This window comes from Cygnus olor, chromosome 1 (genome assembly GCF_009769625.2).
Source record: "Cygnus olor isolate bCygOlo1 chromosome 1, bCygOlo1.pri.v2, whole genome shotgun sequence".
NCBI classification, from domain to species: domain Eukaryota; kingdom Metazoa; phylum Chordata; class Aves; order Anseriformes; family Anatidae; genus Cygnus; species Cygnus olor.
In genome coordinates, this window is record NC_049169.1 from 21,850,630 (window position 1) to 21,869,573 (window position 18,944).

Below are 18,944 nucleotides of genomic sequence, written 5' to 3' on the forward strand. Positions count from 1 at the left end.
ATTTGAACATAGGTAGAGTATGGCAGTTTTCATATCAAACAGTTCTATACAGAGGAAAAGCTATAACATATTTTGACCCAATTGTAAATGAAGCTATGAGAAACATTTCATTACCTGCTGAAGCTATTTACTGGCAGGAACTTGGTGACGGTAGGATTCTCACTGTATGAAAATTGTCCTGGTACATTAATTACTGTTTCCCCGTAGAGCAATGTGACTTTAACAGCTTCAACTTTGCTATTACGTCCTGTAACGCAAACGATCTCTTCTCCAAAGTCAGTGCTAGATCGGAGAAGAAAAAGAAAAGGAAACATATTCAGCTACTAACATTACTCTGATTTGTATTCTTTACAGCAGTACCCCATAACAAAAACAAGCAAACAAAAAAGAACTCTGAGCTCTATTTTCTGCTCTGCACTGAACAATTACATGAGGAGACAACACTTTCTCTAGATCATTTAGAGCCTTTAACAGGATATGAAAAAGAATAGTGTACAGACACAAGAACAATGCGATGTCAGCACACTTCAGCTCATTCCACTTTTGGGGGGAGAATAGGGCAGCAATTAATAAAGAGAACAAGAAGTGAGAGAAACACGTCAAGGGGCACCAGAGGATTAAAATTTTATATGGAACCATACAGGAGATGTTGAGTGAGAGCATGGCTGATTTGGAGCAGCTGGTCATGAGGAGAGAGCTGAAACTGGAAAAACTCTTTGGATAACTGAGTCCTCCGACTTTGGTAATTTTTGTAGCTGCTTCTTCCAGCTGAAGCCTCTCAGTGAGTTTCTGTTTGAACATTATGTGCAGAGCCACATTGCATGGCATGAGTCTCTATGAGACAGACAACAGACCTGTATAATTTCTAAAGGCCAGAAAAGGTTGGTACTTTTTTAGGGTACAACTCTGTACTATTAGTTACTCAGGGTACGTACACATTGCAAGGCTGGCTACCGACTAAAACACGAACATCCTTCTTGGAACCAGTTTCCAGGTTGGTACCAGTGATGGTAAGTGTGGTTCCACCTGCTTGTGGACCACTTTCAGGTCTTATTCCAGATGGATGAGGTTCCTGCAAAGAGCAGATGGTGAAAACTAATTTAGAAAATTAAAATAAAATTTACACCAGGATTAATTGGTATAATAGATAATAGTAGTTTAATATCATTACCCAAAAGATAATAAATTAAAATAATGAAGGACAAGTCTTCTCAAATAAAACAAAGTCTTTCATTATTCATGGTGAGTGAAGGAAGAAGTAATGTGATGTGAATGTACACATTTTTTCCATACTGTACTTTATGAGGCTTTATATGGATTTAAATTACCTACTGGCAAGATGCACAGTTAGCTGCTATTAAGTTTGTGTGAGCTTCCTGTTGGACTTCCTGTTTTCATACTTATTTTAAGATTTCTCTCTTCCTTATGGCTGAGTCTACTTTCACCCTTCCTTACCCCTTCTGTGTCAGTGACAGGAGAGACAGAGCGAGTTTTTCAGAACTGGTACTGAACAGAGAGAATATTAAGGTCCCATTTATCTCATAAGATTCTTAATTGCTGTAGAAGATTATTATCCCTTTCTTGAGCAATGAGCTTGCAGAGAAAAGATATCAAAAAATAATAAACTTTTCTTTATACACCTAGAACGTTGGAGAGGATTTCCTAAAATCAATTGGAACAAGCAGATATGTTTCAAATTGTCACGAAATTTGTCAGAAATTTAAATTTCTCAACTAAGTTCACTCCTTTTTTTCTCAATTCAGTCCTTGTTTCCATGACTGTATTACCCCAGACATGACAAATTCTGTAAATTAATAGTGAGGGCTTTTCATGAACAGTGCAATTTAATTACTTCATTGCTAAGTAGTCCCCACTCCCAGTTGAGAAAAGTGTTGCTGTTCAGGACAACACGGCCACTACTGAGTCAAGAGCATGAATGAAGTCATGTAAGCCACGTGAGATCGATCGGCCTCGCTTCAGCACACATTGCCTGCCAACTTGTTCAAATGAGTGGACAATGATGGAGTCCAGCCTTGGGGCTATTGCATACGGGAACATACAGGCTGGTTGACAGCCGGCTGAACATGAGCCATCAGTGTGCCCAGGTGGCCAAGGAGGCCAATGGCATCCTGGCCTGCATCAGAGTGTGGCCAGCAGGACTAGGGAATTGATTGTCTCCTTGTATGTGGCACTGGTGAGGCCGCCCCTTGAGTACTGTGTTTAGTTTTGGGCCCTTCACTACAAGGATATTAAGGTGCTCTAGCATGTGCATAGAAGAGCAACAAAGCTGTTGAGGGAACTAGGAAACAAGACTTATGAGGAGCAACTGAGGGAACTGGTGTTGTTTAGTCTGGAGAAGAAAAGTTTGAGTGGAGACCTTATCACTCTCTACAACTACCTGAAAGGAGGCCTCAGCAAGGAGGGTGTTGGTCTTCTTTCTCAGGTGACAAGTGATAGGACACAAGGAAATGGTCTCAAGTTGAGCTGGGGGGTTGGAGGGGATCATAGAATCATCCAACCTAGATGATTCTATGAATAAAGCAAGGGCAATGATGTTTGAGAACTTCCCTTACTGATTGGGGTTTACCTGATCACCATCATACTGCACTGGTCTCTCACTCTAAGGAGCAAAGGCCATGCTCGGAAAGAGAGTTTGCTTGACTCATCACATAGGAAAAAGCGTTCCCCTACGTTATTTTGCTCATGCACAGACTGCCATCTCTGTGTCAGCTTGCAGCTAGAAAAACAATGGTCCATGAATGTCAGGGAAAAGAGGGAATGATGTACTAGAGTTTGGTCAAAAGCTCAGTGAGCCACTGATGGGTTTCTAACAAGTAGCAGGAAATTGTAAAAAAGCATTCAGTTGACCTCGTGGTTACTTGATAAATTTGTTTTATTAAAGCACTGATATTATAGAAACACAGAGAACTTGTACTTGCTGTGCTTGTTTTATTCTTTCATGTCTGAGCAACTTCCCTCTGAAGGAATGCATCACGGTTCAGCACACTTCACAAATCCACAATGACAACTGTAATTTGCTCTCAAGTCATTGAGCTTTAGGAATATGCTTTAACACTAATTGGGTGTCAATTGCTTTTCTTCCCTGAGAGAAATCTGTTTGTAAACCCTTCACTCCTCAAGATGTACGATGCTACAGCACATGACTGCTCTCATGCACCAACCTTTGATTTCTTTTTAATTTAATACATCACTTGAGTTACAACATTTTACGTAAGGAATCGACTCAAAGTAATTTTTAAGCATGGTTTAAACAAAAAGGAGCATTGATTCAATATAACAGAATTGACTGAAACTTGCTTACTTAGATCTACATAACTCTGTACATACTCTTCTTTTGATTTAATTGCCTGCTTATTTAACCTAAGTTGAAATTGCACGAGAGTAAATAGAAGATTTGAGTGGGTCAGTTTTAAAAGTCACACTTGAAGCTTAAATTAACACAAGTCTAGACTTGCATTTCACAAGAAAACTCGTTTGTGCTTTTCTGAACCACAATATTGTTGATTAAAAAGATTATTAAGTTGTATTGCTTACAAAAATTTACCAAATCCTTTAAGTTTAACCTTGATAGATATACAGAAAACCATACCTTTTATTAACTCCAGATTAAATATTGATTGCTACAAAGTGTTAAGAATATTGGACTGTTTTATCATCACCAGTTAAAATCTACTGCAACGTTTCCAGAAGCAAATGTTCCCCAAGAACCATTAAAAGAATTAATATGGACAAATTCTTTCTCCCTCAACCTCAGAAAAAAAATATATTTAAAGCTTGTAGCCTTTTCCCTAAATCCTACCTCCACTTAAAGTCAAGCCTTTAGCAAAGACTTAGGAAGGAAAGGTATAAGAAAAGATTTCTGAAGCAGCATACCCCACTCTCTGTAACCCTGTAATCTTGGGGAAAAAAAAAAAAAAAAGGAAGAAAAAGGAAGCTTGTTAAGAAGCTTCTGCTAGGCAGCTGTATTCCTTTCTGTCAGCAAAAATGATAAATAATTACACGATTAAAGCTCGACTGGCATATCTGATCAGTAACTTTGGCAGTGCAAAAGCTGGTTCAGTTGCTACCTATCAGTGAACACTGAGCAAGCCACAAAGCTGAAGCAGAACCACTGAGAACCATTTTCTGTGTGGAAACTTTTATTGGCAGCCTGCATTTAACTCCCTGTGAATAGGGATATAGTATCTAGGTAAACAAATAGCAAAGTTATCTCTGAATAACACAACAGCAACGGGGAAGTAAAATAAGTACCTGTTCTGTTTTGCCCAGATTTTTTTTTTTCTTAGCAAGACTCCGCCTGCTAAAAGTTAAAAAGTTAAATGAGGACGGAGCCAGGCTCTTTTCAGTGGTGACTGGTGATGAGAAAAGATGCAATGGGAGCAAACTGAAACAGAGGAGGTTCCCTCTGAAGACCAGGAATTACTCCTGTGCTGTGTGAGGGTGACTGAGCACTGGCAGAGGCTGTGGCGTCCCCTCCTTGGAGATCTTCAAAAGCTGCCTGAACGTGGTCCTGGGCAGCCTGCTCTGGGTGGCCCTGCTTGGGCAGGGGGTTGGACAAGGTGGCCTCCAGAGGTCCCTGCCAACCTCAGCCATTCTGTGACTCTGTGTCATTCTGTGGAAACTCAGCTATGCCAAAAAGAATGTGCTATTCACACCTCAGCCCCCCTCCATGACACAGGTGCAACACGGAGCCAGCACATCTCAGCCTCGCTTCAAGTTAATGAAAACCTGAGGCCAAGAATCACTCTGGTAGCTGCTGCAGGTAGCAGCCAAGGAGGAGGTGGAATAGTTACATTTAACCCTTATTTTCTCTTTAATCACTGGTTTTGCAGCAATCTCTCAAAGGGCTATTTTAAAACAGCTTAACTCAAAGTATTCATATTTAACCTATTTAAAGTAATTTTGCAAATACCAAGAGCACTCCAGGGACCAAATAATGTGGACGCCTCATAAAGATGATCTAATAAGGAGAAGCTGAACTGGGCTCTGCATGCAAAGGAATTTTTCAGGATGACTACTAAAACAAAGCATCGTATAGTAACAGTTTGTTACCATAAACTTGTCAGAAAAATGATTTGATTAATTCTTACTTGCTATTTTCAGTTTCACAATTTTTTCCTTTCCCTTTCTCTTAAGGACCTTCCAGAAAAAAAATAAGAAGCTTAAATAAACTACCAACAATTTTAACAATTTTAATAACGTCTTTATCGTAAAACCAATGCACTATGAGCAAGCTTTAGTGCTCTCTTAAAATGTTCACAGACGGTGTAAAGCACAAAGCTGTCTTGGCCTACCTGGCAGTCTCTTAGAGTACTAGTAAAGAATAAAATGGGTCATCTAAATGCTTAGCTGGAAAGTATTTTTCAGAAATGCAGTTAGGTAGACAGGACCAGTGGGAGAAGATATTTGCTGAATGTCATTATAAGTTCAAAAAGTACTCTTTGAGTGGTGGAGCAAGCCTCTGAGAAGAATCGTGTTGCCTCAGGAGAAGGCAGCACCTTCCCATGGGTGACATTGCACTCACCCACAGGACGGAGAGGCTCAGACCTTTGTAAGTTGCTAGACTGGGTCTTAACCATACAAATTCCAGCAGAGCTGCAACAAACCCACACCTCTACATTGCTGAACACAACTCTGCATGAGATTTCTTCTCCTTGCAAAAGAAAATGAAGGGAAAAGGGTAAATCCTTCACTGCAAACATTGTCTGAGGGATAATGAAAATGCAGCTTTTAGCAAGATGCAGATACCTCTAATTTGGGCTAAATCCCAAGCAATACTGAAAATTCAGCCACTACAAACTGCACTGACAATCTCAGAACCTCAAATGATGTGAGATCAGTGATACCACCTTTTCAAAATCCCTTCAGGGATTTCTTTTCTCCTGCTTTCTTCCCTTTTTTCATTTCAGTTCCTGAATCAGAAGTACTCCTGCCATCATTACAAACACCCCACTTCCATTTTCAGCCCTCTGCACTTCTGTGTCTTTGTTCTCTCAGTCAGAACGTGCTCAGAGGACATCACACTTTCTGCAGCATCACACCACAGTGTGCACTGAAATTATAATGTTAAGTAGAACATTTGATTATGTGTCCTATATGGAATTTATAGCAGCCTTGTAATAATTCTTCTGGAAAACATCAGCTCTCATGGAGACTTGGCAATACTTCATTTCTCATGGACACAGTAAAACTTAAACAACCCTACAAATGCTAATTTAACCTTTGTTTTATAATTCCTTAAAGTGTAGAAAATCATAATTGACATAGAGTGCAGTCTTGTTCTTATTTTGCTTGAAAAGGACAGATGTTCTTTCAAGTTGCAGTGGTCTATACTTCTCCCTTTGTCACTGGACAAATATCATTCATATTTTCCAGTTATTTAGTGTCTGAGTGAGCATAATCTTTTCTGCAGTAACACGTACCTCATATGTGGGTTTTCAGATTGTCTGGTTTTAAAAAGCTTTCTCCAATGCCTGTCAGTTGTTCAGTGGCCTGTCAAGTCAGGTAGGTCACCTCCCAGCAGAGGGACTTCTCACCACCTATGCTTTGATGATCATGTTCTGTGCTTGTAGGAAGTGGATTTGCAGTTTTGGTAAAACATATGCGCACCCATGGCTGTGCTATTTGAGCAGGGATCTCTTCTCAACAGGTGTAGCTCACTCCTGACAGGTGTAGAATGATTTATCCCAAAGAAATAATTTGATCTCAATGGGATTTCTTGCTTGTAGGTTGGAGCAGATTTTAGCTTGTTGGTTGTGGGAAATTGAGCATCTATATATCCTATGTACCAACTTTCCTTAAATCACAGGTAGGTGTAACAATGCTGAGAGGTCTTGTAATGCACCTGCAACTCAGCTTTTCCATGCTGTACCAGACTATTGAATGAGTACTCCTGAACGGATGAGCAGGTTTCCAGAGCTTTGATAACCATTAGGTAGCTTCGGTGGGCGGACAGTAATGCTAGAATAGGTTACGGGGTCTGCCTTTATGACTACAGTCAGTGCTGATCCTGTTGATACAGTTTACCTGAAAGCAGTGGTTTTCTGCTCCGATTTGAAGCAGTGAGACAGTGACAATTTTAAGCAAAATCCTTGCACATTGCTTATAGTATATAACATTCAAACAGAATAAGGTTGTTTGGTAGCAAATTCATTTATTCTCTTTGTAATACAGATGATTTATTTGCAACTTGACAAACCCTTACTTGGCACTCACATTACGGTGTACCCCTGCCTCATCCATGCATTGCAGACTGACCTGAGCTTCACAAGCTGTATTTTTGGGCTTTGCCTCACAGTAATGTCATGCTCTTGCAACAGCCTGTCCTCTGAGACACTCTGTGCTTTGTCAGCACACAGGTATGAGAGGAAAATGAAGTACCAGCAAAACAGCTTGCACTGGCCCGAGCATGTATATGACTTCATGTTCAGGCCATTTTCCAGTGTCCTGTTTTTTTGTTGCAGCCAGAAATCTTTCCTTTGCTTTCTGTTTGTATCCTGTGCCTCATACTTACATATTTGTTCTCAGGAATGCTTATATATTTTTCAGTGTAGTTCATGCTTTCTGTGTGCTAGAGGGTAAATTATCCCCATGTCTGTTCCACTTATAATCACATTTAGAAGCGAACTTACTTATTAGCAATGTACACGACTGCTGCTTCTGATAAAACTATTGCCAACCTTCTGAGCACTCGTGTCTGATCTCTTGTATTTTTCATCCTGTTTATTAATCTAGAATGAACTTTTTCTTCTTTAATATTTTATTGCTTGCAGTTGGTCTTTTTGCACGTTTCGGAAGGTGATCTGTTATTTCTTTGTTTCTGATTACTATGCTATTAAAAGATATTTTTTACAGGCTGAAAATGCTCTTGGAGGGTTCCCAGCATTTTAGATTTCTGCAGTCTGCTGGTGTCAAATCGAAGCATGGCTTTTATCTGGCTAACAGCGGGGTTACTCTTATTCTCCTTTTCTTCCTGTTATCCAGCTTCTTTGCAATTTTCCCATTACAGATACACGGGTGCAACACAGAAGCCTTCCCCCAGCCTCTTTACACTCTCTTGACCTGCACTTGGGATCTGATCTGCCACACTGGTTAATGTTCTTTTCACTTGTTTATTTGCTTTGCAGCTTTTGGTTTACCTTGTTGTGTCAAGCCAACTCACTCCCGGCCCCTTGCACAGTATCCAAGAACAAGAGGAACGTACCCCTGTGGAGCACCACTAAGGCTCTGCAGCTCTTCTTTTCCAATTTCTCTGCTTTTCCATTCACCTATCCCCAAGCATGTCCTGAACTTTTTATATTCTGGGGTATGACTCTGTAAATAATGATACTAACTGCTATATTGCTGAGCTATGATAGGAAGTTTCTAGCCCAAAACCTACACCATTGAGATAAAAGTGGTCACCCTTTATCCATCAGTAATGCAGAAAATCAAAGAAAGAAACAACCAGTCACTAAGGAGGCTACTGGTAAATCACAAGAGGGGCCAGAAATTCAAAACCAGTTGGAAGGCAACAGATGAGGAGAGCCTAGCGGAGATGCAAAGAGACCTTGGCATAATGTCTGTGCTTCAGAGGCAAAAAAGCAACCATGCCAGACCACAAGCAGAGACAACTGGGGAGGGAAAAGAGGATGGTGGCAGAGCACATCCCCATGATGCTGTGAGAGATGCCAGCTGCAGCACAAGAGGAAGCCAGCAACAGATGGATGTGCTCAAATGGACACGATGGGCAGCAAATGGCAAAACCCCTTAGCTCCCTCCTGTCAGCTCCTGTAGGCAGTGACCTCTGGGTGGGGGTTTGCCTTTGATGTAAGCACACATCCACTAGTATGAATGTGCTCCTGTGCTTCCACACAAGCAGAGCACAGGGATGCAGTGCCAAGGACCTGATGACAGTGCACACATACATGTGGGTAAGACTTTCAAAAGTGTAGAGAACATATTATTGCACTGCCTTTCTCTCATCCGTCCCTTCCCCAGCAAGTATGCTTTCTCTTTCTTCACCCTGATCCCAGCTGCACTAAGTTCTGGCTCTTGAAGCAGGTCTGTAAAACAACTCATTTGTTACCAAAATTATCCACCCCCACCCCGTTCAAAGTTGAATTATTCTGCCAACCCTTGCATATAATGCATGCAAAAATTAAAGGCATTAAAAGCATAGTCCACGAAGTGCTGTAGGCACTGGCCACATTCTTGAAGGTCAAAATGTCTTCTCATGGCCTATAAAGGTAACCACAGAAGCTAAATTAAGCTTTTGACCAGGGCACACAAACCATTAGGAACTGCTCTTTCCCTCCGCTCCCCTTCTTTCTCAGACTCAGGGGAGCCTGCTGCTTGTTTCTTCAGACAAGCCGCCCCCTCACATGATGCTCAGGCAGAGAATTTCCATGGTGCACACTTGGCAGCCCAGTGCTCGCCGCAGCAGCTGACCTGACTCCCTGGCTCGCCTCACTGGAGCAGTCCCAGGCACAGCACCAGCCAGGATTCAGGTCCTGGGCTACTTCTGGCTGGGTCCTGCTTCTCTGGGTCTGCTTCTTCCCAACCTCACAGGTCAGCCCAAATGCTTCCAGCCACTCCAGGTGTGAAGGCAAAGTGTTTGCCAGGCAGTGCACACTCCTCTCTGTAGTGTCTGCTGCCTGCTGTGGATGGGATGCTTACGCAGAGCGTTGATATTCTAAACAACTAAGTTTTGGACTGCAGGCAGAGATCTCTGCCTCTTTTTATCCTGAGGCAGAGAGCACATCATTTTCTGAACAGACTACAGGGCCTTGCTGACAGTTTTCATGGAGAAATGGAAGCATGTGTGACTGGAAAGCCTGCGTTATCATACACCCAGTGTTCACTGGCAGCTTTCAAGCAGAACCCACAAACACTGAATGGTGGGACATATATTGTAGTGGTGTCTAAGATAATAGAGAATTAAGTCTAATAATACTCACGTGAGGAAGGGCCTTCTTACTGAAAACTCTGAGCTATGCAGGAGTTCTCTGACTGCTGTGCAGGCTGACGCACAAACAAGTTGTGCTCCAGAACTCAAGGATAAAACGCCACTGCCCTCTGGCAGCAATTCCAGACTGCTGTGGTTGTGTGGTTTATCAGCATCAATCATAATGGCAACAAGCCATGTAAACTCCCCCCCAAAAGCTACAGTATAAATGTATGTGCTATGGTGAAGACTCATGGAGAAGAATCAAGCAGTGAGCTAAAATCCTCCACGAGAGCCTGGTGGCACTAATAGTGCTGTGGCTGTGAGAGCTCCCTGAGCAATTGCTTCTAACATTAAGAAGGGAAACAGAGGATGGATGAAGATGAGAGGAAAATGCCAACTTGTGAGAATATTAAAGTGGAAGAATGTACCTTGTTAAATCCAACTGTGCAGATCGGGTTACTCAAAGTCCCAGTATGGTGAGTAGTCATCTTTGTGTTTGTTTTCAGATCAGACTCTAATTTGTCCCCCTTTCTTACATTTATTTGAGCTTTCTGAAACCATATTATGTCTTCATCCACTCAGACTAAAGCTCACAGAACTGCTCTTGCAAACAGGCACTGAAGAACCAAAGCCAGCTGCAAGCTCTCATTCTGCTGGCTTGAGTTCGAAGATGAGATCTGAGACAAGAATCATGCTTGTATGGTATCAGCCAGCCTGGGCCATACACCTAAGAAAAGCTTAATTCCCACCTTCAATACTGTTTCTCACTGCCATAGTAGCAAACAAATCAAATGAACAAACAAAAAACTGGCTTTTAGCCATGCCATGGCTCCACCTGCGTAGAGACCAGCCAAGCTGTCAGAGGTACTGCATAGCTGGATACTAACATTTAGCATCAATTCATTTCTATTTCAGTAAAATGGAGAATGCCCTATTCTGTTTATAGTGAAAGAAACAATAGAAAGGTCAGTGGAAGAGGACAAGGTTACCAGAATTTAATTTCGCTGGAATGTCTGGACTCGAACAACACTCAGAATGGATAGAAGAAATTTGTGATGGCAATGTAGAACTTTCTTCCCGTTATGCAGAAAATATGAATGAGATGTTTACTACACAGCATAGACTCTTGTGGATCAGGGCATTTTAGTTCAGAAGTGATTTTAAACTGAAATCCTTTCTGACTGGATTTTTGACCCACCTAGAGGAAGTCTCACCTGTTCCTTGCCTCAGAAATGTGCTGTGCTGGCAGAACGGGGCAGAAGCATGAGTCTAAGCCCAGAGCTGTGCTGATCCTCATCAATCCAGCTTTAAAAACAGACCCATCCCTCAGGCTGGGTATTGACCATAGCCAAACATAGTAGTACCTGATAACCGACTATGTGCTCTTGGTGGCAGCCGCTAGCCACATGTGTGACCCCCAGACTGTGGGGAGCACGGTGACACTTCTACTCTCCATAGACACATCAGGCCAAGCAGATCCTTGTCTCCTTTTGTGTTGTTTGTACACTTCTGCACAGTGCTGCCACACACTGCATTTAAAACAGGCACTGCTAAAGCCGAAGCTATTGTGTTTAGGGTGATCAAAGTACACAGTAAAAACTGATTTTTACCAGCAGCAGGGTAGCCAGATAATGTGCCAAAGAAAGGGGAAAATACATAATAGGAGACATATTTTAGGAAGGTTCTTGGATAGAGGAGTATTTTCTTTCTTTTCTATAGATTGAATAGCAGAGTTATCATATAAAGCACAGACTTCTTATGTCTCCTGAAACAAGCCATCAAGGAACTGCCTGAAAACAACATTGAAACAAGAATGTAAATTTTAAAACAACACCAACTGACTGGATTGGCTGCTCTGATAGCCTGTTGAGATGCCAAAAGTGCTTGTGTCACGCTTGCAGAGGTGTGCATGAATGTGACAGCCTGCACTGATTTTAATCCTACCACAGTCCACAGCTGGATTTATTTTCTCACAGAACAAAAAGTAAAAGAAATGAAACTAGAAACCAATTTCACCAGTTTTAAGGCACGAACTGCTGTGCTTGATGATTTTGTATTACTTGCCATTGCTTCACATTCTGTAAAGAAAGTCCCCATGGAAAGATTTTTGCAGTAAATAAAAATGCCTTTTAGCAGCAGCTGGCTTAGGTATCTGATATTTCAGTGACTCAGAGACTGGCACAGAGGAAGTCTTGGACTTTCATGAAAACGTCCACCTGGATGATGTCCGTGCATGACAGCTTCTCCCTGAGTCTGTCAGGCATTCAATAACCTTTCCTTTAAGCAGCAAAAGCAGTGGCTGCTGATCTCATCTCATCTCACAGATGTGTTAAGCAGGGAACCCCGTCAGAACAAGGTCACAGAGAGGTCTTCTAAGCCTACATGGAGGCTTCACACTACATTTCAATACACTCTGTAACTTCTTCATGTGGTTTTCATGCAAACCATGAGAGAATCTGTATATACAGGAGAAACATAGGAGAACTGGTGTAAAACGTACCAACATAACGTCATAGCCTCTGTCCTAGAGATCACAAGCACACAAACATGGGACTTGATGTTTCTGTACATTTCCCACTCTGGTTAAGACACATAAGATGATTGACAAAGGAAGACTTAATTATAACCTACATTTCCACAAAGGAGCAGAGGAAGGTTGTGACAGTAAAAGATCATTTTCAAGCAAAATGCGTGCTTTTGCAGAGATACCACAAGGGAAAGGAGGTATTTGCCTGAAAATAATGGAAAAAACCACTGTTTTGTGAAAACAAGAATATCCTCTTCTCAGCTGAATGTCATTCTTGACTTATTCCACCTCCTACTGCTGACTCCCTTCCTTTCCTTCTCACAGAAAATCAGAATTAATGAGACAGAAGTTAAAATATGGGAGAAGATAAAACTGTAACACACCCTTTACGTTTTATAGATTTACAGTTTATAGATGTAATTTTAAATATCAAGATGAGGATAGAGATTAGTTAAACCTCTCAGCTATCGCAGGCTCTTATAAATTTTGAAGACCTCATAGATACAGATAAAGCTACTTGCAGCTAAAGCCACAGGCTAGAACAGCTACAACCCATGGCTATGTTTAGGGTAAAGTAATTAAAGACACAAATTAAATTCTCCTTCACAGTGACACTGAAAACAAAGCACATCTGTAATACGAACTCACATCATGCTGTCTGTGTCTCTGCATGCCATGTTTTTGAATGAAATAAATTATTAAAAAAAATTAACGCACCTTCATTACTCATTCTTCAGCTGCTGTGCATTAATTCTTGCAATTAAGAGCACTGGCTAGTCTAACACCAGTGATTAAAACAGTGCAATAACTGTGTGTCTAAAGAAAATCTAATTTTTTCCAGTGTCCGACTTGTTTTTATTCAGTAGTGACACTTATGAGATATTGTGTCACTGCTGAATAAGTTGATTAACATTTCTTTTCTACCACATCTTTTCAACTTAAGTGTTTTCTAACATGCTTAAATTACAGTGCTATTGATTAAACAAAGTTTGTAAGGCAAACACAAGCGACTGTGCTTGTGTTCGTAACTTGTAAACTTTGAATTTAAGTCATGAGCAAAGTACAAAACGGGTCAATGCTAAAAATGCACTTACCTGGTATGTAAACTTCACTTCGCTTGGTGATATACCTAATTTTCCATTGATGTTAACTTCAATTTGACCTTGTGTAGCTTCATCCATTCTTCCGACTTGACACACAATCCTAACAGGAAATAACAATGTAAGTTATCTGTTAGCACTAGCAGCTGCAATACAAATGCAAGGTACGTTAGTTACCACGCATACTGTCAGCCAAAGCACAAACTTTGCTTTTCCTACACAAGGTACTTGAGTTCTGGCTCAGATTCCCACCAAATCCACCCAAGAATATTTTACTCTTGTAACTACATGGAGTAAAAGTGAAACCTAAGCAGTGTGCACAGCAGCTACCTAGCAGACTTCTTAGCAGAAGACTCAAATTCAGTCCAGAAATCATAGATGAAACTACCCAAACTTACACAAGGTTTTCACTGTACCTGGAGGTGTCAAAAAAAAACCCACAAAGAATCCCTTCCCCCCCTACTTTGATGCAAGAATCAATCAGCTATCTTATACCTTTGTGTATTTCAGCTGCTAATACTTTTGTTGTGCATCCTGCTATCTCCCAGCTTTAAGCTACTGCATTTTCGCACCTATGATCAAAATCCCTTCAGAATTACTGTTCTCTGAAAATAAATCCTCAGATAACCCCACAAAATCAGAGGTCAAGGAACAGTGGAGGAGAAAACATCCTGCGTTAACCCCCACTGCTGCTGAGGGTTAGCTGCAAGGTCTGAATTTATGTTTCCAACAGGTGACCTGCAGAATATGAGCATGAAAATGCAACAAAGATTCGACACACTTGAAAAGTGGGACAAATGCTTAACGTCGAGCTGCTAATACAGTCGGCTAAGGATGCACATAACGTCTGCAGCCTGCACAGGCAGTTTCGTGCAGGACACACCCTAGGAAATCACTGTCATTTTCTTCATTCTTTCTCTCCTTGGATTACTGCTCTTCTGTAACCAATGCACAACTGCTTACAAAAAAAAAAAGAAAAAGAAAAAAAACAACTCAACCCCAAATTACTGAGTATAATGTACTTAAATTGGGACTTATAATAAAAGGATTGTCAAGTCCCCTCGCAGATCACTCCAGAATTTTCTGCCTGGGTACTGGCAAATGGACAAAATTCTCTAAATCTTGCATGTCCTGGCATGTGTACGGCCGCTGAGTCTGTTCCTCATCATCTCTACTGTATTCTTGGAAGTTGTATCTTCTTGTCAGGCAGAAACAGGAAACGGTGCCTTTGGGAGGAATTTCTACCATATGTCAAGCTAGGGAAAGCAGTCGGGGGCCAGGGCTGGGGTGTGTGTGGGGGAGCGCAGCAGCATGGTTTGCAGGATTTTAATTGAGAAAAGCTCCCTCCCCGCCCCAGCACTGGCACTGCCTCCCTTCCCACCACGTTACAAGTGGAAAACTACAAAGGATGGGGGACACGACTTCTCTAAGGCCGACCAATGAAATCACAGCAGAGCCAGCGAGCAGCCTTCAATGCCATAAAGCTTGCTGCCCTCCCACTCATGGTAAGAACACCTCCTAAAAATGACTGGCTTTTTACTGCAGGAAGGATAGGACAGAAAACACTAGGTGCTTCTTCTTTTCTTCTTTTCTTTTCTTTTCTTTTCTTTTCTTTTTCTTTTCTTTTCTTTTCTTTTCTTTTCTTTCTTTTCTTTATTCTTTTCTTCTTTTCTTTTCTTTTTTCTTTTTTTTTTTTCTTTTCAATTAAATAAAAAAGGTAATAATAAAACAAAAGAATGGAAGAAGATAAAGATGCAAAATTACAGATATCCATTCAAATATTCTGAATCACTTCTTTTTCAGGGCTTCCCTAATGGAGAACATCCTTCAAAACCCCCTAATTTGTTGGTAAATTACATTATGCAAGTTGCATTTGTTCTCACCCATTACCACACTGGCAGAGCTTAGGAAACCAGTAATGTTGCTATGATACAAGGAACCAGTCATCTCAGTTCTGGCTCCTTTCCATGTATTTAAAAATACCAAAAAGCTTTAGAAAAAAACAAGAGGCTGGGGAAATTCTTGTAAGGCTACGCTGGGATTCAATGCAGCTTTTGCAACACTGAAAATAGGGAAGGGGAAAGATGGCTAAAAGGGAGTTGGGAATTTTCTGGATAGTGATGAGTGCGTAAACGGGAGTGATGGTGATAGATTTGGGAAGCAGCAGGAGATACACAACTGTATATATACTTTTAGGTCCCTGGAGCCCAAGAAGATGCTAAATGCATGATCTACAAACTGACTAAAGCCAAAGCTTCTTCAAAAGCTAAAACAAAATCACTTAGGCATCTTTAAAATCTCTTTCAAAACAAGCCACAGAAACAGCAAAAAGTTACTGTGTTAAACTTTAAAAGAACCAAAGGGAGAGAAAGCCAAGGTTTCAATTTCAGTTTTAAATATCAAAAGTGAATGAAATAAAAATCACACTGCTTAAAATACATCATTACTATTAATATTACTACCGAACCTTTATGCTACTCTTTTTATCAGCGAGTATCAAAAGGGTATTTCCCTCTTGAAATTAGATGCTCGATATAATCTGTAGTAAACACCTAGACACCTAGAAGAATTTAGGCTCCTTGTTTTTACTGTTGGCGCTGCTTAAGAGTGTGACAAGTAATCCACAAAACAGCTACCAACCTGCTTAGGCAACTCAACATCCATGGACTTGTTGGCTCTGCGATGAAACTTAGTCATTTAAAGCTAAACCAAAACTCAGGGCTCCCTCCCTACCCCAGGAAAGAAACGTTGTGGCTGGACTGTAACAAAAAGAATTAAGCTTCCTCTTGCTTTGCCTGCTTTCCCATAAATCCTGTATGCTTGGCTGCACTGTGGTTGAGACTTAGCAAAGATTTTAATGGCTAGATGCACACTTACAATGCCTTTAATTTAAAAACTCATAAATAGTTTTGAGACATCTGCAGTAATAGTTTATGAAAGGTTTTCAAACAAATAAAAAAAGTCAATCAATCAGGAGCAAGAGGGTAGCATGCCATCATAAATTTGTTGCTATATAAGAATCTATAACAAATTTAAATAAAAACTTGGACACGTTAGTATGAAATATTGCACATATACTGCACTAGTTTTTTCTCCTCTTGATAATTTCCTATACCCACAGTAATGTCTTATTCTCCTGAAGATGCACAGAGTTTCCTTTCTGGGAACTAAAATCTCATCTAAAATCTTGCCTAAAATCTTGTGAAAAATGTCCAGTGATTACCTTGTGGAAACAGAGTAGAACTCCTCTTTGAAAATACATTCCTTGTCTGCCACCGTTATATTTTTTACATCTTCTGCTTTTATTCCCAAATTAGATCCCATTATGGTCAAAAGAATTCCACCACTTAGTGGTCCAGTTTTTGGCTCAATCTGTGTTTGCATGAGGGAAAGTAAAAAAAAAAAAATCAAAATTAAATATTGCAGTGACCATGTTGCTCTTCCATATTATTTAAAGCTACTTTGACTTACCAGCACTTAAAATGAAAAAGATGTTTACTGTAGTACCCGCATAAAAACTTGCTCTGTACCTTAACTTTTTAATGCTAATTACTCATTTGTGAGCCCATAACCAGTATTCATCAGCTGCAGATTTCATGTCTGCTGTGGCAGACTATTACGTATAAAATTCTTGCCTGGTGTTTATTCTGTTTTAAGTTGCTTTCTCCATAAAAGCACTGTGATTTTGACAAGCAAATTGAACGAGCTTCTCTCATAACCATCCCACTGAACTTTTCCAGACTTTTTTTATTTGTTTGTTGGTTGCTTTTGACATGTTTTTCTCCCTTTAGGTTGACATCCAAACAGTGCATATTATAAACACAAAGCGGTGCCCCAAACAGCTTCTTCAAAAATTTCTTTAGTCCCCTGGTCTTCCTTACTGCATCAGCTGGTAAGGTGTTGCAGTACATGGGTACTTTTTGAATAAAATGAGGACTGAAAAAATCCTTGACAAACCTGAAAAGGACTTCTGAGCTTAAAATATGAATTTTAAATTCAAATACTCTGTCATTCTAAATAATTCTAAATATTTTGGGGGGACATTAACCTGATTTGCTGTTTAATATATGGAGCACTTCCACTGAGACCTTTTCAGGTGTTCAGCTTTGGAGGGCTGTAAATTTTTTATTACCTGGAAGAGGGAGACTGCACAGTCCCAGATACAGCAATTGGAAGCCAAACAAATGTATCTTCTGAAAATCTGGATGTTAGTGTCTGCTGAGTTTCTTAGATCTAACTCTAACTTAGATCTAACTAAGCAAGTCTGGGCACAGGCACATGGCTGCTGCTGCTGCTGCCTGCTGACCAGTTCAGCTCCAGAATCACTTGCTCTATTTTCCCAGTTTCTAAATTACTAAATTACTAAAACTGGATCCTTTGCCCATGGCCATCCCTTTGCACTCAGTGCATAAATAAAGTAGCTGAAAAATGACTCAGCAGTGTCTATAGCTGTTTCCAAATATTTTGTTCAAATTTGAACCTAACAAAAGCCTTGAAAAAACTAATATATCACAACATTGTAAGTATTTAACCTGTAATCACGTACAAACAGTATCACTCTCATATTCCTTTGTTTTTCTTTTCCTTCCCACTCACATCAGCTTTATCAGGGCACAGGCATTATACAAGAATCCTTCTCTACACTTTCTGTCAAGATTTCAGGAAATCTATCTTCCTTGGCAGACTTCAAATGTTTACCTGCCATTTCTTCTCAAAAATAGCATCACAGCCAATTTCACCCATTGTGCTACCATTCTGGCTGTACCCACACTGCACCTCTAGCTGCGTAGCCTCAGGAGAGATTCATCGTGTCTCTGCCAGCACGAAACACAGGTTTCAGACTTAAACTGTTAACGATCTGATTGGAGTGAAACACCCCCGTTATGACTCTCGGCCTCTGTCACATCACTACTGCATTTTGTGATAGCTGGGGATATGTCCTTATCAAATGGCGTGTGTGGGTTTCAAGGTACTGATGCCACTGTTGCCGTAATTTAGATGTGATCAGTGGAAGTATGTATCTACACTGTTTTCTAGGCTGTTATGCCCAGAAAAACAGCATTTGGTTTGTTGCCAAAAAGCAACTGCTGAAAGCAGATGAGAGTTTATCACTTCTTGCTTTGGCTGCTGATCCACCAGGGTAGAATAAGCTCTTCCTTCACCCCAGGGGGATGCTCCCACCGCAGACCCACTGCCCAGTAAAAGCTGTGCATTGGGCCCCTCTGACTTCTCACATCCAACTTCTACAGCCTTGGGTTGCATCCCAGTGGGGACTGGGAAGTATCACTGACACCTGGAAAACAAATTTTGGTGCAGAAAGAACCAGCTCCCTTATTAAATGCTATGTATAAAGTCGAGTTTGAGGCCT

The 18,944-nt window shown here is 40.7% G+C and overlaps 1 protein-coding gene across 1 annotated transcript in view; it reads right to left on the bottom strand.

Annotated features, from left to right (window-relative positions):
• The window catches only part of PLXNB2 (plexin B2), a 259,451-nt gene that overhangs the window by 32,581 nt on the left and 207,926 nt on the right, over positions 1-18,944 (bottom strand). The window contains 4 exon segments of the mRNA XM_040544762.1: positions 115-282; positions 936-1,072; positions 13,571-13,679; positions 16,800-16,948. Coding sequence (XP_040400696.1) covers positions 115-282; positions 936-1,072; positions 13,571-13,679; positions 16,800-16,948 — 563 coding nt within the window.